Source organism: Seriola dumerili, unplaced genomic scaffold (genome assembly GCF_002260705.1).
Source record: "Seriola dumerili isolate Sdu_G_001 unplaced genomic scaffold, Sdu_1.0 BDQW01000088.1, whole genome shotgun sequence".
Lineage (NCBI taxonomy): Eukaryota > Metazoa > Chordata > Actinopteri > Carangiformes > Carangidae > Seriola > Seriola dumerili.
The window spans coordinates 9,049,419-9,067,576 of record NW_019174343.1 but is presented as its reverse complement, the minus strand read 5'-3'; the positions used below and the strand labels follow the sequence as shown (position 1 = coordinate 9,067,576).

General features: G+C 40.6%; 1 protein-coding gene across 1 annotated transcript in view; it reads right to left on the bottom strand.

The window, feature by feature from the left end:
- The window catches only part of suclg2 (succinate-CoA ligase GDP-forming beta subunit), an 89,360-nt gene extending 79,627 nt beyond the window's left edge, over positions 1-9,733 (bottom strand). Inside the window, exon 1 of the mRNA XM_022745158.1 lies at positions 9,657-9,733. Within this exon, the coding sequence (XP_022600879.1) occupies positions 9,657-9,728 (72 nt within the window). The 5' untranslated portion in view covers positions 9,729-9,733. The remainder of the gene's footprint in view (positions 1-9,656) is intronic.
- Between the last annotated feature and the right edge of the window lie 8,425 nt (positions 9,734-18,158).

Below are 18,158 nucleotides of genomic sequence, written 5' to 3'. Positions count from 1 at the left end.
GAGTCAATATCCTAGGGCTAATTTAAAGCAGTTGTCTTTATCACTAAGAGAGAGTGGAACAATGTCAAAAAGTCACCATCTGACAGAGTGGTTCTGGCTCCCTTGGAAATTTATTAGAGCCATAAGCCTTAATTTACAGGGGAAGGTTACAAAGCAGGCAATCACCTTTGATCAGGCCCATAAACAGCAGCCAGTCGATGCCGTGCTGCTCGTCAATCTGTCACTCAAAAATTCAAAGGGTGACATCGCAGGTTAAAAAACACATTTGTTTCTTGAATGGCAGTGAAACCAGACAGGATCCAGCGAATAGTGAGTGAAGATGTGATTCTGCCCTGGCAGTTGTAACACTAAGGGAACATTATCTCTGAACACAGGCTATTTATCTAACTAAGGACATCAGCACTGTGGCTTTGACAATCCAGCCCAGGCTATCTTTCAGTAATACCACAAAGTTCATACAGGCTGGTGTGGTGCTCTGGTTATGTTCGCTAATAATTAATTATGAATACATGTAATCATTACACACTGGATGACAAGTAGTTAACTGCAAAGATTAATTTGATTACTCAGCATGTGATTGTGCATGTGTAAGGCATTTTGTGATATATATCAATTTTAAATCAAACCTTTAAAATGACTATGATGTTAATTTCACATATATTACAAAATGTGAAGACAGTGGCTGGATACAAGATCACAAACGCCTACAATGTAGAGGTGAAATGATAAGTTGATTTATCCACTGACACAAATTTAACCTGCAACAATACTGATAACAATTACTCAAATTATTAAGCCCCACAAAAAGTATAAAACTATAATATTTGTTTCCCTTTCTATTTATTTTTGCATTAACTACACTCACTTATACTTTAGAGGCTCACTGAAGGGCTGGAGCAATCCCAGCTGACATTGGGTGAGGCAAGGTACACCATGGACAGGATGCCAGTTCATCACAGGGCTGATACATGGATACAGACAACCATTCATCCTGACACTCGCACCTATGGCTTGGTGGCAGAGTCACCAATTAAGCTAACCTGCATGTCTCTGAACTGCAATCAGAAAATACAAAATCCATGAAGGCACAGGGAGAATATGCAGACTCTACACAGACTCAAACCCAGAACCTCAGTGCTGACAATTGCAACTTTTCTTGGATAGCCTCCATTAGAGATGATCAGAGTGATCTGCTGGTGATCAGCCAATCAGTCTCAGATATCTGATTCTGTGCTGGTCAAATTTACACTCATGCGCCACACAATGGTTCACATCATGCACCCAACAGCACAGACTCAGCTACACATGGATTTAGACACAGATTCACACAACATACCATCGGTGTGGAAGTTCCGTGAAGAAGACACAAAACTTGCAATTTCTAATAGCCCACCTGTAGGGCCAAAGTAAACCATGGAGGAACAACCACGAAAACATTCAGAACAATAAACTTAAACAGACACTTAAAACACCATCATGTACAATTCCAAGACGCTAGCAAAGGCAAAGAGGGTAAAACTAGTGCCACATCACTTATCTGGCCTGTGCATGACGGCTACCTCGCTGAATTGCTGCTGCATGCATGTGTGTCCACACCACAAGCGTTGCTACTGGGCCTCGGATAATAGCCATCAATATTAATAATCATCCATCGATGATGTGCGGTCCGAAATGTGACGAGCTGTAACCAGAAAGCAGTCACATAGCTGTCAATTATAGTTCTTAGAAAGAAAATTGGAATTGTTCAAGAAAACTGCAATTGGTGCATCTCTACCCTCTGTTGGACCACAAAGCAAACTACTTCAAACACTCAGATGCGTTTATGGACTGCACACTTGAAATCAAACAGGTTGTTAGAGTTTGAATATTTAATTTTTTTCCTTCGTTTGAACAAATGTTCAAGGTCTGAATAAGAAGTGACAGCCCTAGATACCCAGTACTCTGTAAGAGGAATAACAGTAGCAGGCGCATTGGAGACTGCTCTAACTGATGACGTGGAAGACACATGCAAAGTAATTCCTGCTGCATGAGCCAAATCGATACCTTATAAGACACCCGAACAAGTTTTCATCATTCACCACCTTTCAGAAGTCAATAAAAAAGCAACATATTACCTTATGGTGTTTTATTCCAGCTGTTTCTAAATTCACTTGTAAAGCTTTTGCATGCACCATGAAGAGCTGCATTAAGGCAGTAAAGAACTGGAGGGATTCAGAATATACCTTGAGCACAAGACTCAATCCCACTCACACATTGGCTATTAGTAAACATAGAGTGGCTCCATTAAGGGAAAATTTCAATAAGCGGATCCAGGATTGATTCATAAAGAGTATATTCAAAAATAAAGAAAAGCTATTGCTTTCAACACTTCTGAGGTGAAGGCACAATTTCAAGCAGGTACATTCATGAGAACATTGTAAATCTGCACTGATGTAGTCTACATGACTGCATTAAGAACAAGAGGAGAAACTTCTCCTGTCAGGGGTGTTTCAGAGGGGCCTTTGAGATCATTTTAGGACTCTCTGTGTCCTCCTACTGACCGTCATTCTAGTAACCACAGGGTATTCCCTGCCTAACAAAATCTGAGATGACCTGTCGCAGTGGATTTTTTTTCTTGAAAAAAGCATCCCAGAAAAATAATGCCGCAGAAAAACAAGAGAAGAACAAGACAAAGGCCTTTTAGTAAATGTGTTGTAGATACTTTTACTGTAAAAACCAATCAGTGAAGTCTGTTTTTAACAACACATGTGATATGGCTCTATGGATGGCAATGTCAGTCTGTCGGTGAGTCTAGTGGTCTGTCCATCTCTCCACTACTATTGAATGGATTTGCAATCATCAGGTCAAATTTTTAATTTGTCCAATATTTTGGTCTGTGACCAAATGTTATTACACTAACAAACTAAACATTCTTAGCATTGTCATTGTGAGAATTTTAGCAAGCTGACATTAGCATTTGGCTGCTAGCATGGCTACAGGCTCTTAGCCTGGTGGGGTTTTTTATATAGTTTCTTTTTTTTTTTCCTTTCTCTAAAGTAAACTCTTCAGTGTTGTGCTTCAGTAACTTTTTTCAGCAAACAAACCTTTTGAATGAAAACTAGGTTTTTTTGTGAAAAGGAACCTTAATGGAAACATTTAATCTGATGGTAGAGCTGGGGCATAAAAAAATAATAATCTAAATATTTACATCATTTCACATATTATTTCTCATAAATTACCACATTGTATGAACAGAAATTGTGGTGTACTGTTCTGCAGAATTGGGTCCTAGAAAAGCCATTTTTTTCCTGCCCAAACAAAAATCCATAACTCTTGCCTGTACAAAGCTGTGCACTTTGTTCTAACCTCCTAACCACAGCAAGGGGACAACTGGAGTTTCCAGAGGCACTTAATATCTCATATTATAAAGCGGTATCCCCAGATGTCTGGTGAGGTTAAAATCCTCATTACTTGTCATGGCTAGACCCTAAGCCCCTTTGAAATGACACTGCCTAATTAGTGACGACAAATGACTGCAGAGTTAATTAACCAGAATGCTCCTCAAGGGGCATTATCAAATGTTTAAGAAATTAACAGATTGCCAGTTCACCAATTCTATGTAATTGATTTGTTCCCATTCAGGTTATGAACCCGACTCTCTTCTCCATCCATTTAGCTAACCATCCGGGAAGAATTTAAAGGGGAAGTTTATAGTGTCCACTTCCATGAGCACTGGCTGAATCAGAGAGAGCAGTACTCACAGCGCCTATCAAAATCATTGCCATACTGATTGCAGTCGACTGCTTTTCTGCTAATGAGGTGGCAGTTTGCTACTTAGTTGCAACTCATAAATACAGACTGTCTTGTATTTAGACAAGCACTGTGTTACTAAGCTGTGATAGAGGTGACATACACCAAAGAAAATGGAGGAGGCAAAGAAGCAGAGCTGATGTGGATTTTCAGCGTAAACAGGCCAGTGTGAATCACAGGCATATTTCCACTTAAAGCCAGCCATGTAGTAGGAACATGCCTCATGGAGCATTAGTGGGCTATTTCAGAAAGCCATCCAGCCTGGTCTCCTTTAATTAATTAAGTACTTGAGTGCTGATGGCAGAAGTTCATCTGTCTGTCCTAAGCTTTGGCACTGCCTCCGTAGATTTGGATGAAAAGCAATGGCAAGGATGGTAGGGATGTAATACTGGTAAAACTTAAAGCTACTTTGTCATTTGGTTTAACAAAAGCATGATGACTTGAGCATGTGACTACATTTAAACTGATATGTATGTAAAGTTATTCTGATTAATTAGCCTATACCGAAGACAGTTGAGAAAGGAGACGGCGCACTTAGAATCATTTCCTGAGTCTGTGTCTCGTGGGGTTTGCCACCTCCCCTCACCCTTTAGGAAACCAGCAGTAGGTCTATTCACTCCAATGGGAGAACTGAATGCGATCACAGATTATGACGATTCTCTCGTCCCATAGTCACCGAAATAAATACTGGACCCATTTTTCACAAGCCACATATCTTCCGAACATTCTGACAGTAAAAGACAGACAATTTACTCTAACATTTAACTTTCAGGGCCTGTCTCTGTCTCAGCAACACACTCTTGCGAGATCTGGTAACACAGATAACTCTCTGTTGGTTCTGGTCTGGTTTCACTGCTGCAGTGCTGCCAACGTCGCTTTCCAACCAGATAAACAGATGTTTAGAGAGAATTATACATGAAACCATTACTTAAAAGTTAAAACTCAAAGAAAACATGTTTCTTTGCTTAATAATACTATTATTGTTATTATCTAACTGTTTTTGGAGGGGAAGAATTGAGAGAATATTGGACTGATATGATCTTGTATTGGGTTGATCAGATTTTAAGTTAGCAGATAAAAATGAGCGGCAAAATCAAGCACAATTTTTTACATCGAGTGCTGTACTGTTTTGTATTGTATTGTTATGATTTGACAAGGACAAGCGATCACGACGACGCCCACCTAGGAGACAGGAAGTGTATACCATTTCATACTATCGCTGCTGCTTGTAACGTGTCATCTTTGTTATAGAGTACCTTTGCCTATACTCAGTGCTACAGAATGGTTTTAAACTCGAGTACATTTCTTTGTAAATCTCATGATTTCCAGGCTGCTTACTGATGATATCAAAAATCATTGGCTATAAAGCTAAAAAGGGGGAAATGATATAAAGTCGTACGTATGACTCAAATGATCTACCACTTGCTCTTATTACTGCTCCGATCCACTTGTAGCTTTGTACGTCCTTGCCTCTTAAAAGCTAAGGTCGTGCCCAGACCATTAAAGTATGGAGAGAGAAATGACATCTGTCTGTTAGAGATCCATGAATAGAACAGAGGAGCAGAGATAGAGGCGGGAGCAGTAGAGCATGGCTCCAGGATTTAGATCAGTGAGATTTGCATCATTGGCAGGTCTTTAGGCAGGGCAGGTCTAATCTCCTGCAGACAGGCTTAAGAAAAGAAAACCTGACTGTTGTGTCTCTACAGATAGGGATTTCAGTAATTAGCATAGTTAATAAGAGAGGGTGTACAGAGTCATATTCAAAGGTGTCAAGTCTAAGGGGAAGATAACACAGGAATAAGAAGGCAGCAATACAAGGATGCACAACTGTGCCAAAGTTCAGCCCCATATACATGTATGAACTTGGCCATAAACATCTGCTTGGAGCCACAACTCATGAATCGCTATGGCAACTATGGCAATCTACTCATGCTTGAAAAGTGATTCATTCATGTAACCCTGTGCCTTAACTGCCAGGTCAATGTCACAAATTAAAAGAAGCGAAGGAACTTCAACGTAATTGTTTTCACCACTTTAATAATTATCATGGCATCCACGCCGAGGCTAATCAAACTAGCTTGTCAAATTTTGACATCCAAAGCCAAAGTGTCTGGGGCTGTATCATTAGTGTACAACTTCTGGTTGTGAAGAGACATGTTATGTTCTGAGTAGCTTCTTTATTGGCCTCTTAATTTCCACTGGCAGCAGCCATGTTGCTCTATAAGACAGTGTGTGTTCACTCATAAAGTAACAGCACCATCATTGTTTTTATGTCACAGAAACCAAATAAACAGATGACCAGATTGACCCAGTCCAAATTTCCTTGCATTGATGAAGCCAAGTCAGGTCCACATGACTTGGAAAAAAAAGTTCACAGGGAGTGGCTCCAGGCAAACTCAATTATGAAATCCAAATGACACTTACGATATGTTTGAAGATCTAATTTCAAAGATGATTGATAAGCTTGTATGGCAGCTGAACATAATCTTCAACATGCTGCACTTTTAATGAATTACAGCTGTCAGCAATCACTGACACTGTTTTCTCAACTAATTTTCAGCATCACTCCCACTTCTCCCTCATTATCTACACTGGAACAACAGCAGAAGTTAAGCTGATAGGAGTGCATTCACTCATTGCATTCCTCATTTCCGAGGCTGCCAACAATTCCTAATGACTGCAGCCCTTCTAAATTATTGAAAAAGCCTAAGCACCTCACCAGCTACAGAAATGGCTATTAACCTTGGTGAAGCGATATTCAAATCCAGTTAGAGCTAACTTTGTCCTCCAGTATCCCTTGCGGGGAGGAAATGTAAATGTGTTCTTGCTGAGACAGATGGGGAAGCTGCCCGTCGTTTGAAGTTCCAGCAAAAGAAGTCGTTGCAAGCAGAGGGCTCTCCACCCCCCTCTGTAAAATATTCAGGACTGAGTCTCATTGAGCCACCTCTCTTCCCAGTGTTTTCCTTCAAACCATGCTGGGCTTCAACACTGCTAGATTATTAGTAAGCAGGAACACCTCACAAAAAATAAAAACTTAACAAACGTTTACAAATTCACCACTGTGCAGCGACAGTGAAAAACAGCCTGAGGATTATCTCGCTGTGCAGACAAGAATTCAGGAGATTTGATTTATGAGAGAGAGAGAGACAGAGAGAGAGAGAGAGAGAGAGAGAGAGAGAGCAGGAAAAAAAACAGAACATCCCACTCGCCCTTTAAGAGCATCCTGGAGCGTAACCATCTGAATATTGTGATGTCCTCTGCATTGTTGTTGACATATCATCACAAATTGAATTCCTCGGCTTAGCTGACATTCTGTCAAAGATGATTTGATTCTGTTGTAGATATACCTGGTTGTCAATCAGTTTAGGCTCTGATACTGTGCTACAGACCAGAGAGAATCCCTGATCATTACTCTTATCTCCCCTGGTCCAAGAGAGAGAGGAAGAGAAAGAAAGAAAAATTAAGAAAGAAAGAAAGAAAGAAAGAAATAAAGAAAGAAATAGAAGCACTAAAGGGGAAGCAGGTACAAATTCCAATAAATGTGAGATTACAAGTGTTTGCAAGCCTGTACTTTTTAAATCTATGTCACATGTGCAATTGCAAAATTAAGAAATACATTCTGGGACATCCAAGAGAAAAATTCAACAAAAACAATATTATGATCTCAGTATCAGAGATAAGGGTTTGTTCTTATCTACTCAAGCTATAATACATTACTTGGGTTTAAATGTTATCAGTTAATTTTGGATGGACGTTCATAACAATGGCTGTGTATAAAAACTTTTTAAAAAATTTGGATGAATTTTACATTTCCCGCAAACCTCTACAAACTTCTTGTAATTTCTAATTAAATATATTCATTTTAATCTTACGTGTTAATGGGCACATACCTAAATACCTGACAATTCATCTCAGCAACCTAATTGGGTCTCCCTTTGCCTTCAGAGCAGCTTTCCCTGTCATACGCACTCTGAACAGTGTTTCCTAGGATACTGAATCATTCTCCAATGAGACATTTCTTCAGTTGTTTGAGGAAAAATTTGTCTTTGATGCATGGCTAAATCAGTAAAAGGTCACATTCAAAAAGTACGGTCACACCTCCAACGTCTTGAGACCTTATTTATCTAAAATCAACATGGTAAAAAGTTAAGTGAAAATGTCAAACATTTGTAGATTCCTTCTGCAGTGCAAACAATGGTCTTTCAGTCAAAATAAGCAATTGGAAAAAAAACAGTTCATCGTAACCTTGAGATTACAATATTTATTAGATTTAAAAATGATTGATTAATAAAAAAACATCATTGATGGATTACTTAATAGACTGATACCCAATTACTATGTTTATTCTAACTTTATTATAAGCAGGAGGAGTGAGATTGAAGAAAAGTGAGATTTTTTTAATTGATTGGTATTGCCTGTATAAAACATAATACACAGTTCTATGTTTATTACAATAACAACAGAAAGCCTGGTTCTGCCCGAGGTTTCATTTTGTTGCTGATGGTGGAATGTTGGTTTTGTGTAAATAAGTCTAGACTATATTTGTATGAAAATAGCCCTAAGATAATTTCTGTAATGATTTGGTGCTGTATAAATAAAACTGACTCGACTTTACCCCAGTTGTCAAAAAAAAATCCACTCAGTCTAAAACAGAGCTAAAGACGGAGGGCTCCATCCGTACCAGAAACTATCAGGGCAATGCAGCAAAAGCAGATATTAAAAAAGTAAATATGACATGAGATTAGAAAAGTCCAACTGTACTATTTTAACACAGTACCAAACAGTATGTCTGCATGACTGGACCAATGTTTACAGTATCAACAGTTTCCTGCTTTATCTTTTCAGTCAGGACATCAGCACTAGTGTTACAAAAATTTCTACAGACACACTTCCAATAAAGACAAGATCATTCCTACTGACTGAGAAGAAACACATCAAACGGAGGCACAGCTGGCAGAAGAACATGATGATTTATTTATCCGCTTGTCCTGAAGCTTTGAAATTAAATTACAAAAACACAACTCTGCTTTTCTTCTCTGTAAGAGTGAATTTGTTTGTTAGTCAATACAAGGCAGAGGGATTTATTTCGGGTTACTTTTTTTGTGGCTTTGGCAGCATTTTGTTTGTAATCATAAGGGCTAATGCTTTGTTTTCGAAGTGGATAACGATGTAACTACAATCATTTGCCATTGCTTACACAGAAAGCAAAATCGGATGCATTCTGCCAAAAGTTGTTCACAGCTCACAAACAGATACTGCAGGATCAAAGTGCAGGAGTTAACCTTTTCACTGTGTGGTTATCTGAAATAGTGCTGCTGTCAGAAACTTCAGGCACAGCATATCTAACCTGAGCTGGTTTTATAACTACACTGTGAACATGTACTGTCCGTGCTGTTAATGATAAACCACTTCTACAGCCCACTTTAGAAGCATGATTTAAAATTAAAATATGAAACTATAAACCCTGACACATTTTATATTTAAGTCAAGAGTGACAGACAAATCTATACTTAGCATTTTGAAGCAATCAGAGAGGACTTCATTAGTGACCAGTTTGGGGAAGTTTTACTAAAAAGCTTCTGTCAAATAGCTGTAATTTTCAAGTGGAGCACTTAGTCCATGACATATGATTACAGTTATTACAGGACCTGTAGGGTTGCAGTGAAGAGAGGCGCGTTACATCAGCAGAGGACTGTTACCCTCTTCAACTTTGATCTGTCAAACCTCTCTCCGCTGTGACATGCTAACATGCTAGCAAGGTAGCGACACTAACAGCTCCCTGAGACGACGACAACGGACATGCGACAGCAGAACCGGCTCGTGACAGGAGGGAAATGCATTCTCGGTAACGTGACCGGTAAGAGTACCTTGAGTTTGTCAAGAAGAATGTGTTTTGAGGTGGCTGTCCTCAGTCCTCTTGCTGCAGCCTGGGATGCCATGGATGCCGCCATATTGACACGGAAAACCAAAGAGAGATGACGTCGCGAGCATGTGCGTGTTAAACGCGGGGCCGTTCATAGGTCAACAGGCAGACGTGGGCGGTGCTTCAGAAAGATGCACACATGCACACAGTCCTAAGTTCAGGATGCATGTGTGTTCACATTTGTCCATACAGTCTTGTTAATGTGTTCGGTGGTAGTGGTTCAACAAAACATGATATTCAGCTCTGTTATTCTTTGAATGTTCAGTGTGAAAGTTTTTTGATTTTTTACCCAAATTAAAAGGAAAAATCCTCACCTGCACAGTCGGAGCCACCATGACATTCAGGTCATGTCATTGATAACACTGGAAATTTGGGGGTTTCAACAACCTGAGGAGGAGTTCACATTCTGAAGTGACATGTGTTACAGGCTACATGAGTCTTTTATGTCTGCTTTTTCTAGGGTCCAAACTCTACAGTAAATGTTTCACCAAAAAGACAAAGCGTACTAAAGGGATATTGTATTTCTTCATTAGTTATTGATTATATGTTTATATGTTTGCCTTACAAATAGAAAATGTATTTTAACAGTTACATTAGTAAAGATTGTATCGAGCAATTTCCATTCCTACTGAGGAATGCTGCTCCTTTCTTTGCAGAGGAAGGTGAACTGGATGATTGTGTGTGTGTGTGTGTGTGTGTGTGTGTGTGTGTGTGTGTGTGTGTGTGTGTGTGTGTAAATGGTTAAAACAGCTTAGAAACTTGGATCAAGAGGAGAAATTTAACTATGGCAAAGAACAGTGTTCTAATTGAAGTGGATTAGACTATGTATTACACCTACAGTATGTATGACTTGAATTGGGTTTATAATATGCTATTTGAGATTAACTGGCGCATGTAAGGCCTCATTTTGGTTGTATATGTTTTGATTCGTGAAAAGATGTATGAATACATGGACAATGATGTATGCACATATTAATTATATCCCACTGTTGGAAACCTTTTGTGGTTTAATATAAGCAGGTTGTCTGTATATGTTTAAACATTCATGAGGTCAATGAGTTATTTTTCTTAGTTGCTGTGCTATAAGATGTTAATGGGAAGAGCCTAAATATAGTGATTTTAGTTTGTTGCTGATGAATGTGTCTGAATAATCCCATAACGGATTGGTCAAGATCAGCATGCATCATGCATACATTCATATTTACTAGTTTATTCATATTTATGGCAGTATACTGTACACTTAAAGTGTATGGTAGTAATTTATCAAAAGTTCACTCAGTCCAATGAAAACATCGATGTCTGAAATTCTGGCTGCACTGCAAGGGGAATTAATTATTTGTGCTGTTAAATGTTGATGATGTGTATGCAGGAGTTTTGGTTTTGAATAACCTGAGGAAAGGATTCTATAAATAAGCAGACACAAAAATGCAGCTATTGAACCCTGTAAGGTACAGTAATCACAATACATCTTTATACAGTAATTGTCAATGGATTTGAGTTAAATACTTGCTCGTTTTAACCATGTGATTTACATGAACTGATTAGACACTGAAAGGCCTAACATATATTTAAAATGTCTGAGCATCATCCAGCGTGTGACCTTGTGAGTGGGACAAACAATCGCTGTGCTCAGCTGAGCAGCATTGGTAGGGAGTCGAGTTAGAGAGCGTGGGATGTGTGAGCTGATCTTGTCTGAATAGCTAAATAGCCCACTCACACATTCCTCCAGAGCCCTCATTACATGCCGCATCTTGAAAGGGCAGAGAGGGCAAACCGATCATAAAGAGCAGTGATTATGACACAGGGAGAGAGAGAGGGATGAGATACTCACTTAGAAACCATCAGTGTCAGCAAGCTGGGGAGGACAAGACAGAGGGGAGGAGATGATGATGAACAGCTACAACCAAGAGATCTTTCTCTAAGGCATGCTATGGTCAAATACTTAAATGTAAAAGCTTGAAAAACTTTTAAAAAAGTGCAAATGTGAAGCACTTTAATATCAACTAGGGTGGAATTTGCCTCATGTTTATTTGATATTTTTGCTTCCAACCCCCTTCTTTTGGGTGAGAGCTTTTGACAGTCAGTGATCCATATTCCACACGGTGAAATATTCTTTGGTTGCTGGCCTTTTTAATGTAACCACAGTAAGAACACAAATGAAGTGAAAAGTGCTGCACTGGCATAATATTTCAGTATGTCAACATATCCTGCCGAATGCATAAAATGCCTGCTCTTGTCTCTTTGTGTCACTGAAGAGTGGCAACGCTCATCTTAAGTTTAAAAATTCACGAGGAGCCAAAGCCACGCAGAATGACTAAAAGATGATTCACTTGAACATTTTCAGGCTCTTGTTTCTTTTTTTCTTTGTCTCACCAGGGACATTTTTCTCCTCTCAAGGGAATTGCTATTCAGACAGGACTGTCAGAATATCAATGGCCCTTACTAATGCAATTCAACTTTTCTCATTTGGGATGTTGTCCTGTCTCGCAGAACAAAAACTGTTTTTGTCTGCAGTGTGATCACAATCATGTAATCATTCTCCCAGAATACAAAGTAACTAGTGCTGCCTCTTCTTGCATATAGACCTTAAATCTTGAATTTATGACAAATTTTGGATTTTGAGTTCAAAGGTCACTTGACAAAGAAGCCACAGAAGGCTCATGTCTCTTATATCTTTGTATTATTTCATCCAAACCTTCATAATAGCCTCTATTGATACACTATTCTAGAATTAAGAAAATGTATAAAACAATCCATAATGTTCAGTAATGCACACCACCAGAAAAGCAGGGTATTTAGTTCTTGTACTTGCCTCAAGGCTTTAATTAAAACAGGAAACAAACTAAAGAATAAAAGCCAACACACTAAACGCAGGACTTAAAAAGTCTTAAAGATTTTGGCCGGTTAGGTATCAAGCCATTGCCATAAAAAAGCTGTAATACAATCATGTTTTCCTTCAACACTTAAATGGATTACATAAGATGAGTTTATATGTTGCTTTTCCTGTCACTGTAGGTTTTCTTGTTTAAGGTGTAATTGACATTTTATGACACTGAATAAAGTTATGTTCCCATGAATGTCTATGACTCTGGTAATTCATCATTTGAGATATTATTATTATTAATAAATCAAAAACAAGCTTTTTGTTTACAGATATCATGTAACAGAAAATGGTAGTGCATGGAATTCAAATAATACATGTAATACAATATTTAGGATTTTTGATAATAATAATGAATTGTAATACAAGCAACTAAAACTAAACTGAGAGGACAGAACAGCATGTGTGGGTAGATATCAAACATCTGAACTTTCACAGATACAGCGTACAGAGTAGCTGTGTGTAGCTGTGAAAATCCACGTTTCATATCAGTCACCAAACATATGTGATGAATTCGCACATTTTTATCGTACTTCCTGATTATTTTCCCTGTTGTAGCCATTCCTCATCCCTCTGTTCCTCTCCCCCCGAGGAATGTGAGCAAATGTGGAGGCGCAGCAACTAATTTGCGGCTTCCCTCAATAATCTATCGTCAGTTTCCACTCAGTGAGCTGCAAGCTGTCAGAGTACCAGAACCACAGCTCCCAACAGGCCGTGTGGTCAGCTCTAACCCTTCCCTGACACTCCTAGCAGCACGGTGCTCGCAGCTAGGAGCTGATATCCTAAACCTGCCCGGAGTCTGGACTGCACTGTCGATCTATGTTTACCGCCCTCTCCTTTTCACCTCAGTCTCTGGTGTCTCCCTCTTTCTCTGTTTCCACTTGCCGTGCTACTTTCACTCTTAGCTTGCCCTCTTTTGTTCTCCCTGTGTCTTTTTGTTTCTGCTCTCCTTTCGTCTGTGTGCGTCTTCGTCTCTCTGACCCTCCTGTTAACCACATTTCCCAGATGTATGTTCAAAAGAGAATTCTGCACAGTCCTCCTGACTGCAGGGCCCTCTTCAAAAGTCAATGAGACAATTACAGCAAGGCTCTGTCCATCTCATTAACGTGACTGCCTGGACAGCGTAGCATAGCAGAATACCAGAAAGAGAAAGAGGAATCCGCAAGCATTTGAAAGGTTTTGCTTCTCCGTGTGTCTGTCTGTCTCACACACTCTCACACACTCGCACTGGAGTCTGGACGCCTTAATGACCCTTTCTCTGACTGAATGCAGATAGGTCCATTTCTTTTTATTCACCCTGCACTCACACTGCGTCTGTCAGACTTTAAGAAAAGCAGACATGTCCAAGCACCAACTTACTAGGTTTGACCTCTGTGAATATATGTATATGATGCACTGAGGCCAGAAGTACACATAGTGCATACAAGTGGGCACATCGGTGCACATAAGTTGTGAAAGTAGCTATTCAGCTTTGTAACAGTGTTGTGATCCTACTCAAAGCTTGAGTTTTAGACTCTGTTTTACTATATGTTTACATAAAGATTTACGTGGTATTAGCAAGCCAGAGTACAGTTTTGTTTTTATCCAACAGAATAGCAAATGAGTGAGAGAGATGGGGAATTAATGCACTTAACTGCTGAGTCAACAAGCAAGGAATCTAGCAGCTTAGTCACAGAGAAAGCGAGCAGACTGCCTGACAGGGAAATTAAAATAGACAAGAAAGACGCTACAAGACACCCGAGTGACAGAGATTGGACAAAGAAAGCGAAGAGAAAAGTGAAAGAGATGGGCAGAGGAGGGGATGGTCATTGCCGCCCTGTGCTCAGCACATCTTTTGAGATGACAGACGGCAAACATAATTAGTCATCATTTTTTGTGCTAACCCTTGGAGTTCACAATGTCACCGCTATGCATATGTATGAGCTTGAGCCCTCTCTTTCATCCTTCCATGTGTTCCCAAAGAGTTTGGACAGATTAAGACACAGTAAACATTTTTCACTCCAGAAGAGGAGCAGGGCAGACTTTTCACTGAGTGCTGACTGCCATACCTCAGCATCACCCACAATAACTTTCACTTTTCCACCGTAAAATCCATAACAGCCCAAGAACATAAGATTGCCAAAACCTGGCTTGTGTCTGCTCTGAATGTCAGTGCTGGAGAGTGAATCAATACAGCGACAGGAGCTGCCACATCTTAGCTATCTCTCTCCCCCAGATGTCTGTCAGCCACGCTCAGCTGGAGGCCCTCCATTAATGTGCTGTGGAATAACATAGTCAGTGGGTCTCCATGCTTGGAGACAGGAGCATCAAACAGAGCTTGTGAAGTGTAGGGTCTACCAGTGTGTGATGTTCCTGCAGATTTTGCGGCGGTTTCACTGGATGGAAATAACCAGCTTGGATCAAAGCAGGAGAGACATAATATTGTGATACCACATGAGAGAAGCTCTCATGAAGATGATTGATCTGTTAATCGTGTATGCGTGTGAGCGGGTGCGTGGATGAACATTGGAGGGGCTTCTCAGAACATCTATGCGGTGGAGATACATATGCAGTGAAGGGTTTTGCTGCACTGCAGAGGGAGGGGGGTTATGGAGGCTTTCTTGTATTCCCACAATGGAAAACTAATGCTGACAAACCTCAACAGCATGGAGAGGTGACATCTGAAATGCTGGCTTCAATAGATCGGCCTGTTTTATTTCAGGCTCCGGTATCACACAGCATGGCTCAGTGCACTGGGGAGCATGGAATTCATAACCCAAACAAAACCAAACACTGCACCCGATAAACTCACAAACACGCACATGCCCACACACACACAAACACTCATAAACACAGTGGCAAGGCCAGCAGAGGCTATAAAGTGCTTAGATGTGCATATGAGAGAGTAAGAGGAGCCAGATTCCCTCACAAGCCTCTCAGCGCACGCTGTGTCACCTTCGTCACCAAAGGGGAATGGGTCATGCTTTAAAACTTTTAGCTGCTCCTCTCCTGCCTTTCATTCAACTTACAAACCTCCAGCATATCAGCAACCCCCCCACCCCCCACCCCCTTGCTTGTGACCTCAAAGAAGCAGCAGGATGCCTCTCATCCCCTTCTCTCTGAAGGTGATATCTTCACATGGACAAGAAGATGTGCAGAGACAGACAGAGCTGTATTATCCAGCCTCTAAACCCGTGGAACATACCTAAAGTAAACATGATTGTAACATATAAAGCTCCAGGCACAGTATGAGAGATAAGATGTCTTTTTTTTGTGTGTGTGTGAATGTTTTCATGACTATCATCTCTGGATGCATGCTCACTATCCCAGGACAAGCATGAAAAATGCATGCAGGTGGGATGGTAGGAAATGTCAATAGAGAAATCAAAGCAATCAGGCAGGTGCTGAAGGGGATATTGGTGTGATAAATCATGTTGTTCCTGATGGAGGTCACAGAGGTGGAAGGAGGAGAAGGAGGGTGGGGCAGGCATGGTTGGGAAGAGGAGTGTGAATGCCAAGGTGCAGTGTGCTCAGCCATATGTCTCAGGAGTGGCTTGAAGACGCACTTTATTCAAGGGTGCGATTCAGAGTGTGACTCTTAATGCAAAATCATTTGTGACACTGTGACCTTCCAAGGGCCCCGTTCTCTGCGTGTGTTATTTCTCTGATTTAAGCCTTGTGCTACTGCCTCTCTGTCTCTTGGGAAATGATGACAGATACACCCATGGGCTCGAGATTAGCTCAATAGGACATTATTGCCTTCATCAGAAAAGCTGCTACACTCCAAGATCATTGATGGATGATAGTTCCGAAAATGGGTTTCCGGGCGAAATGATATCCAAATGCATTTTTTAGTAGCAGGAATGTTTTCTGTTGTTGCTGTTTCTGCACACTGACACATGATGATTAAACTTCTTGGTTTTCATCACATAATATAGCTGGAAAATGCAGTTGCTTGTTTACCATACTGCCATTTCCCATTGCCAACTGAAGTATTACTTAAATAATGCAATGACCGCAAGCAGATGTGAATGTCATCTCAATGGCTAATACCTACAGTTCAAACTCCCAAGGCAGCCAGCCCTTCTACCTTAAAGGCTGATGAATAACTAAGGCACAGTAACAGTCTCCATGTGGATGCATGTGGATGCATGTGGATGAGGGAAAGAGAAGGAGGGAGTTATCTGAGGCTCCATTAACCTTGTTTGTGTAGAGGCACCTCCACTATCCTAAGCCTACATCGCGTGGGGAATCTCGGGGGACCCTCCACTAATTAACCTTGTGGAGACACCCTCGGTAGAGCGAGGCTGGGGCCAGAATAATAAGGAGGCCTTTGCCAGGCCATTAGCAGGAAGATTATCACATCCAACTTTCAAGTAGCTTTTTGACACAAAACCAATATTTGTCTGCACTGGCCTGGTCCAGGGTGTGACACAGCTGAATTCTAAGTGACACGTGTGTTTCGGCCCCTCACAAAACTCAGTCATCACACAGCATTTTTCTCGGCAGCTCGTGTATGAGGAGAAATTGTGTTTTTGTAAATACCTGTAAACAGAATGTGTAATTTTTTTTATCAGACCAATCATTCCATGACGTTACATGCTGTTTACACTGACAGGACAGTTTGAGTTAAGAGAAAACCGCCTAGCATCTGCACTTGTACCAGTGCTGCTGGTCTGACAGTAATATGGTGCACATTTGGTCTGTTGTGTCATGGGGGCAAGGAGCCCACTTCAGTATTCACTGGGAACAGCAGGGAATAACCATGATTGATTACTGTCCAACACAGACACACAAAAACAACATTCTCACCTTCACACCTACAGACTGTTTAGATTCATCCATTCTCCTGTCCTGCATGTCTGGAATGTGGGAGGAAACCAGTGTGAACACAGGAAGACCATGTTTCCACAAACTGGGAAATAAACTGAGGAATATCTTCCTGTGAGATGAGAGTGCAGGCTGTAGCTCTGAGTCCTTTATACTGAAATTTTTCACTCAAATGCTTTGACCGGCCTAATTTTCACACATTCCAGTGTGGTATTATGTAAATTGCATTTTGCAAGTGGAGTCCACTGGGAACAGTACATCCCTCTGATTTAAATCTCTGTTTGTGGTTGGTGAACAGTGTTTTCTTAAACCCTGAGAGTCAGAGTCCACACAGTCCACATTCCCAATGCAGCCCATGTGGTCTTCATTTCCAGAGTGGAATATATATGTTCAACCACATATGGAACATAACTGTGTCCCAATTCAAGGGCTGCATCCTTTGGACTGCAAGGATGATTGCGTCACAGCAGCCAGACTAGGCTGTCCTATTTCAAAGACTCCTTCAGTTGTGACTGATAAATGCAGCCTTCTTTTCCTGGGCAACTAAGGCTTCAATGGGTGGATCCTTCATAGCCCAACCTATCCCAAGACTTATTGCACATTGGCAATGAAAGCAAACAATGCCGACAGAGAGTTCGCAGATTACACTTTTAAATGTAAGTACCGGGTTTCACCTCAGCTGAACATCTAATGGTACAAAAAAGTTACGTGTGATAAGGTTGCAAGGTGACGGGAGCAGCACTTTGTTACGCAACG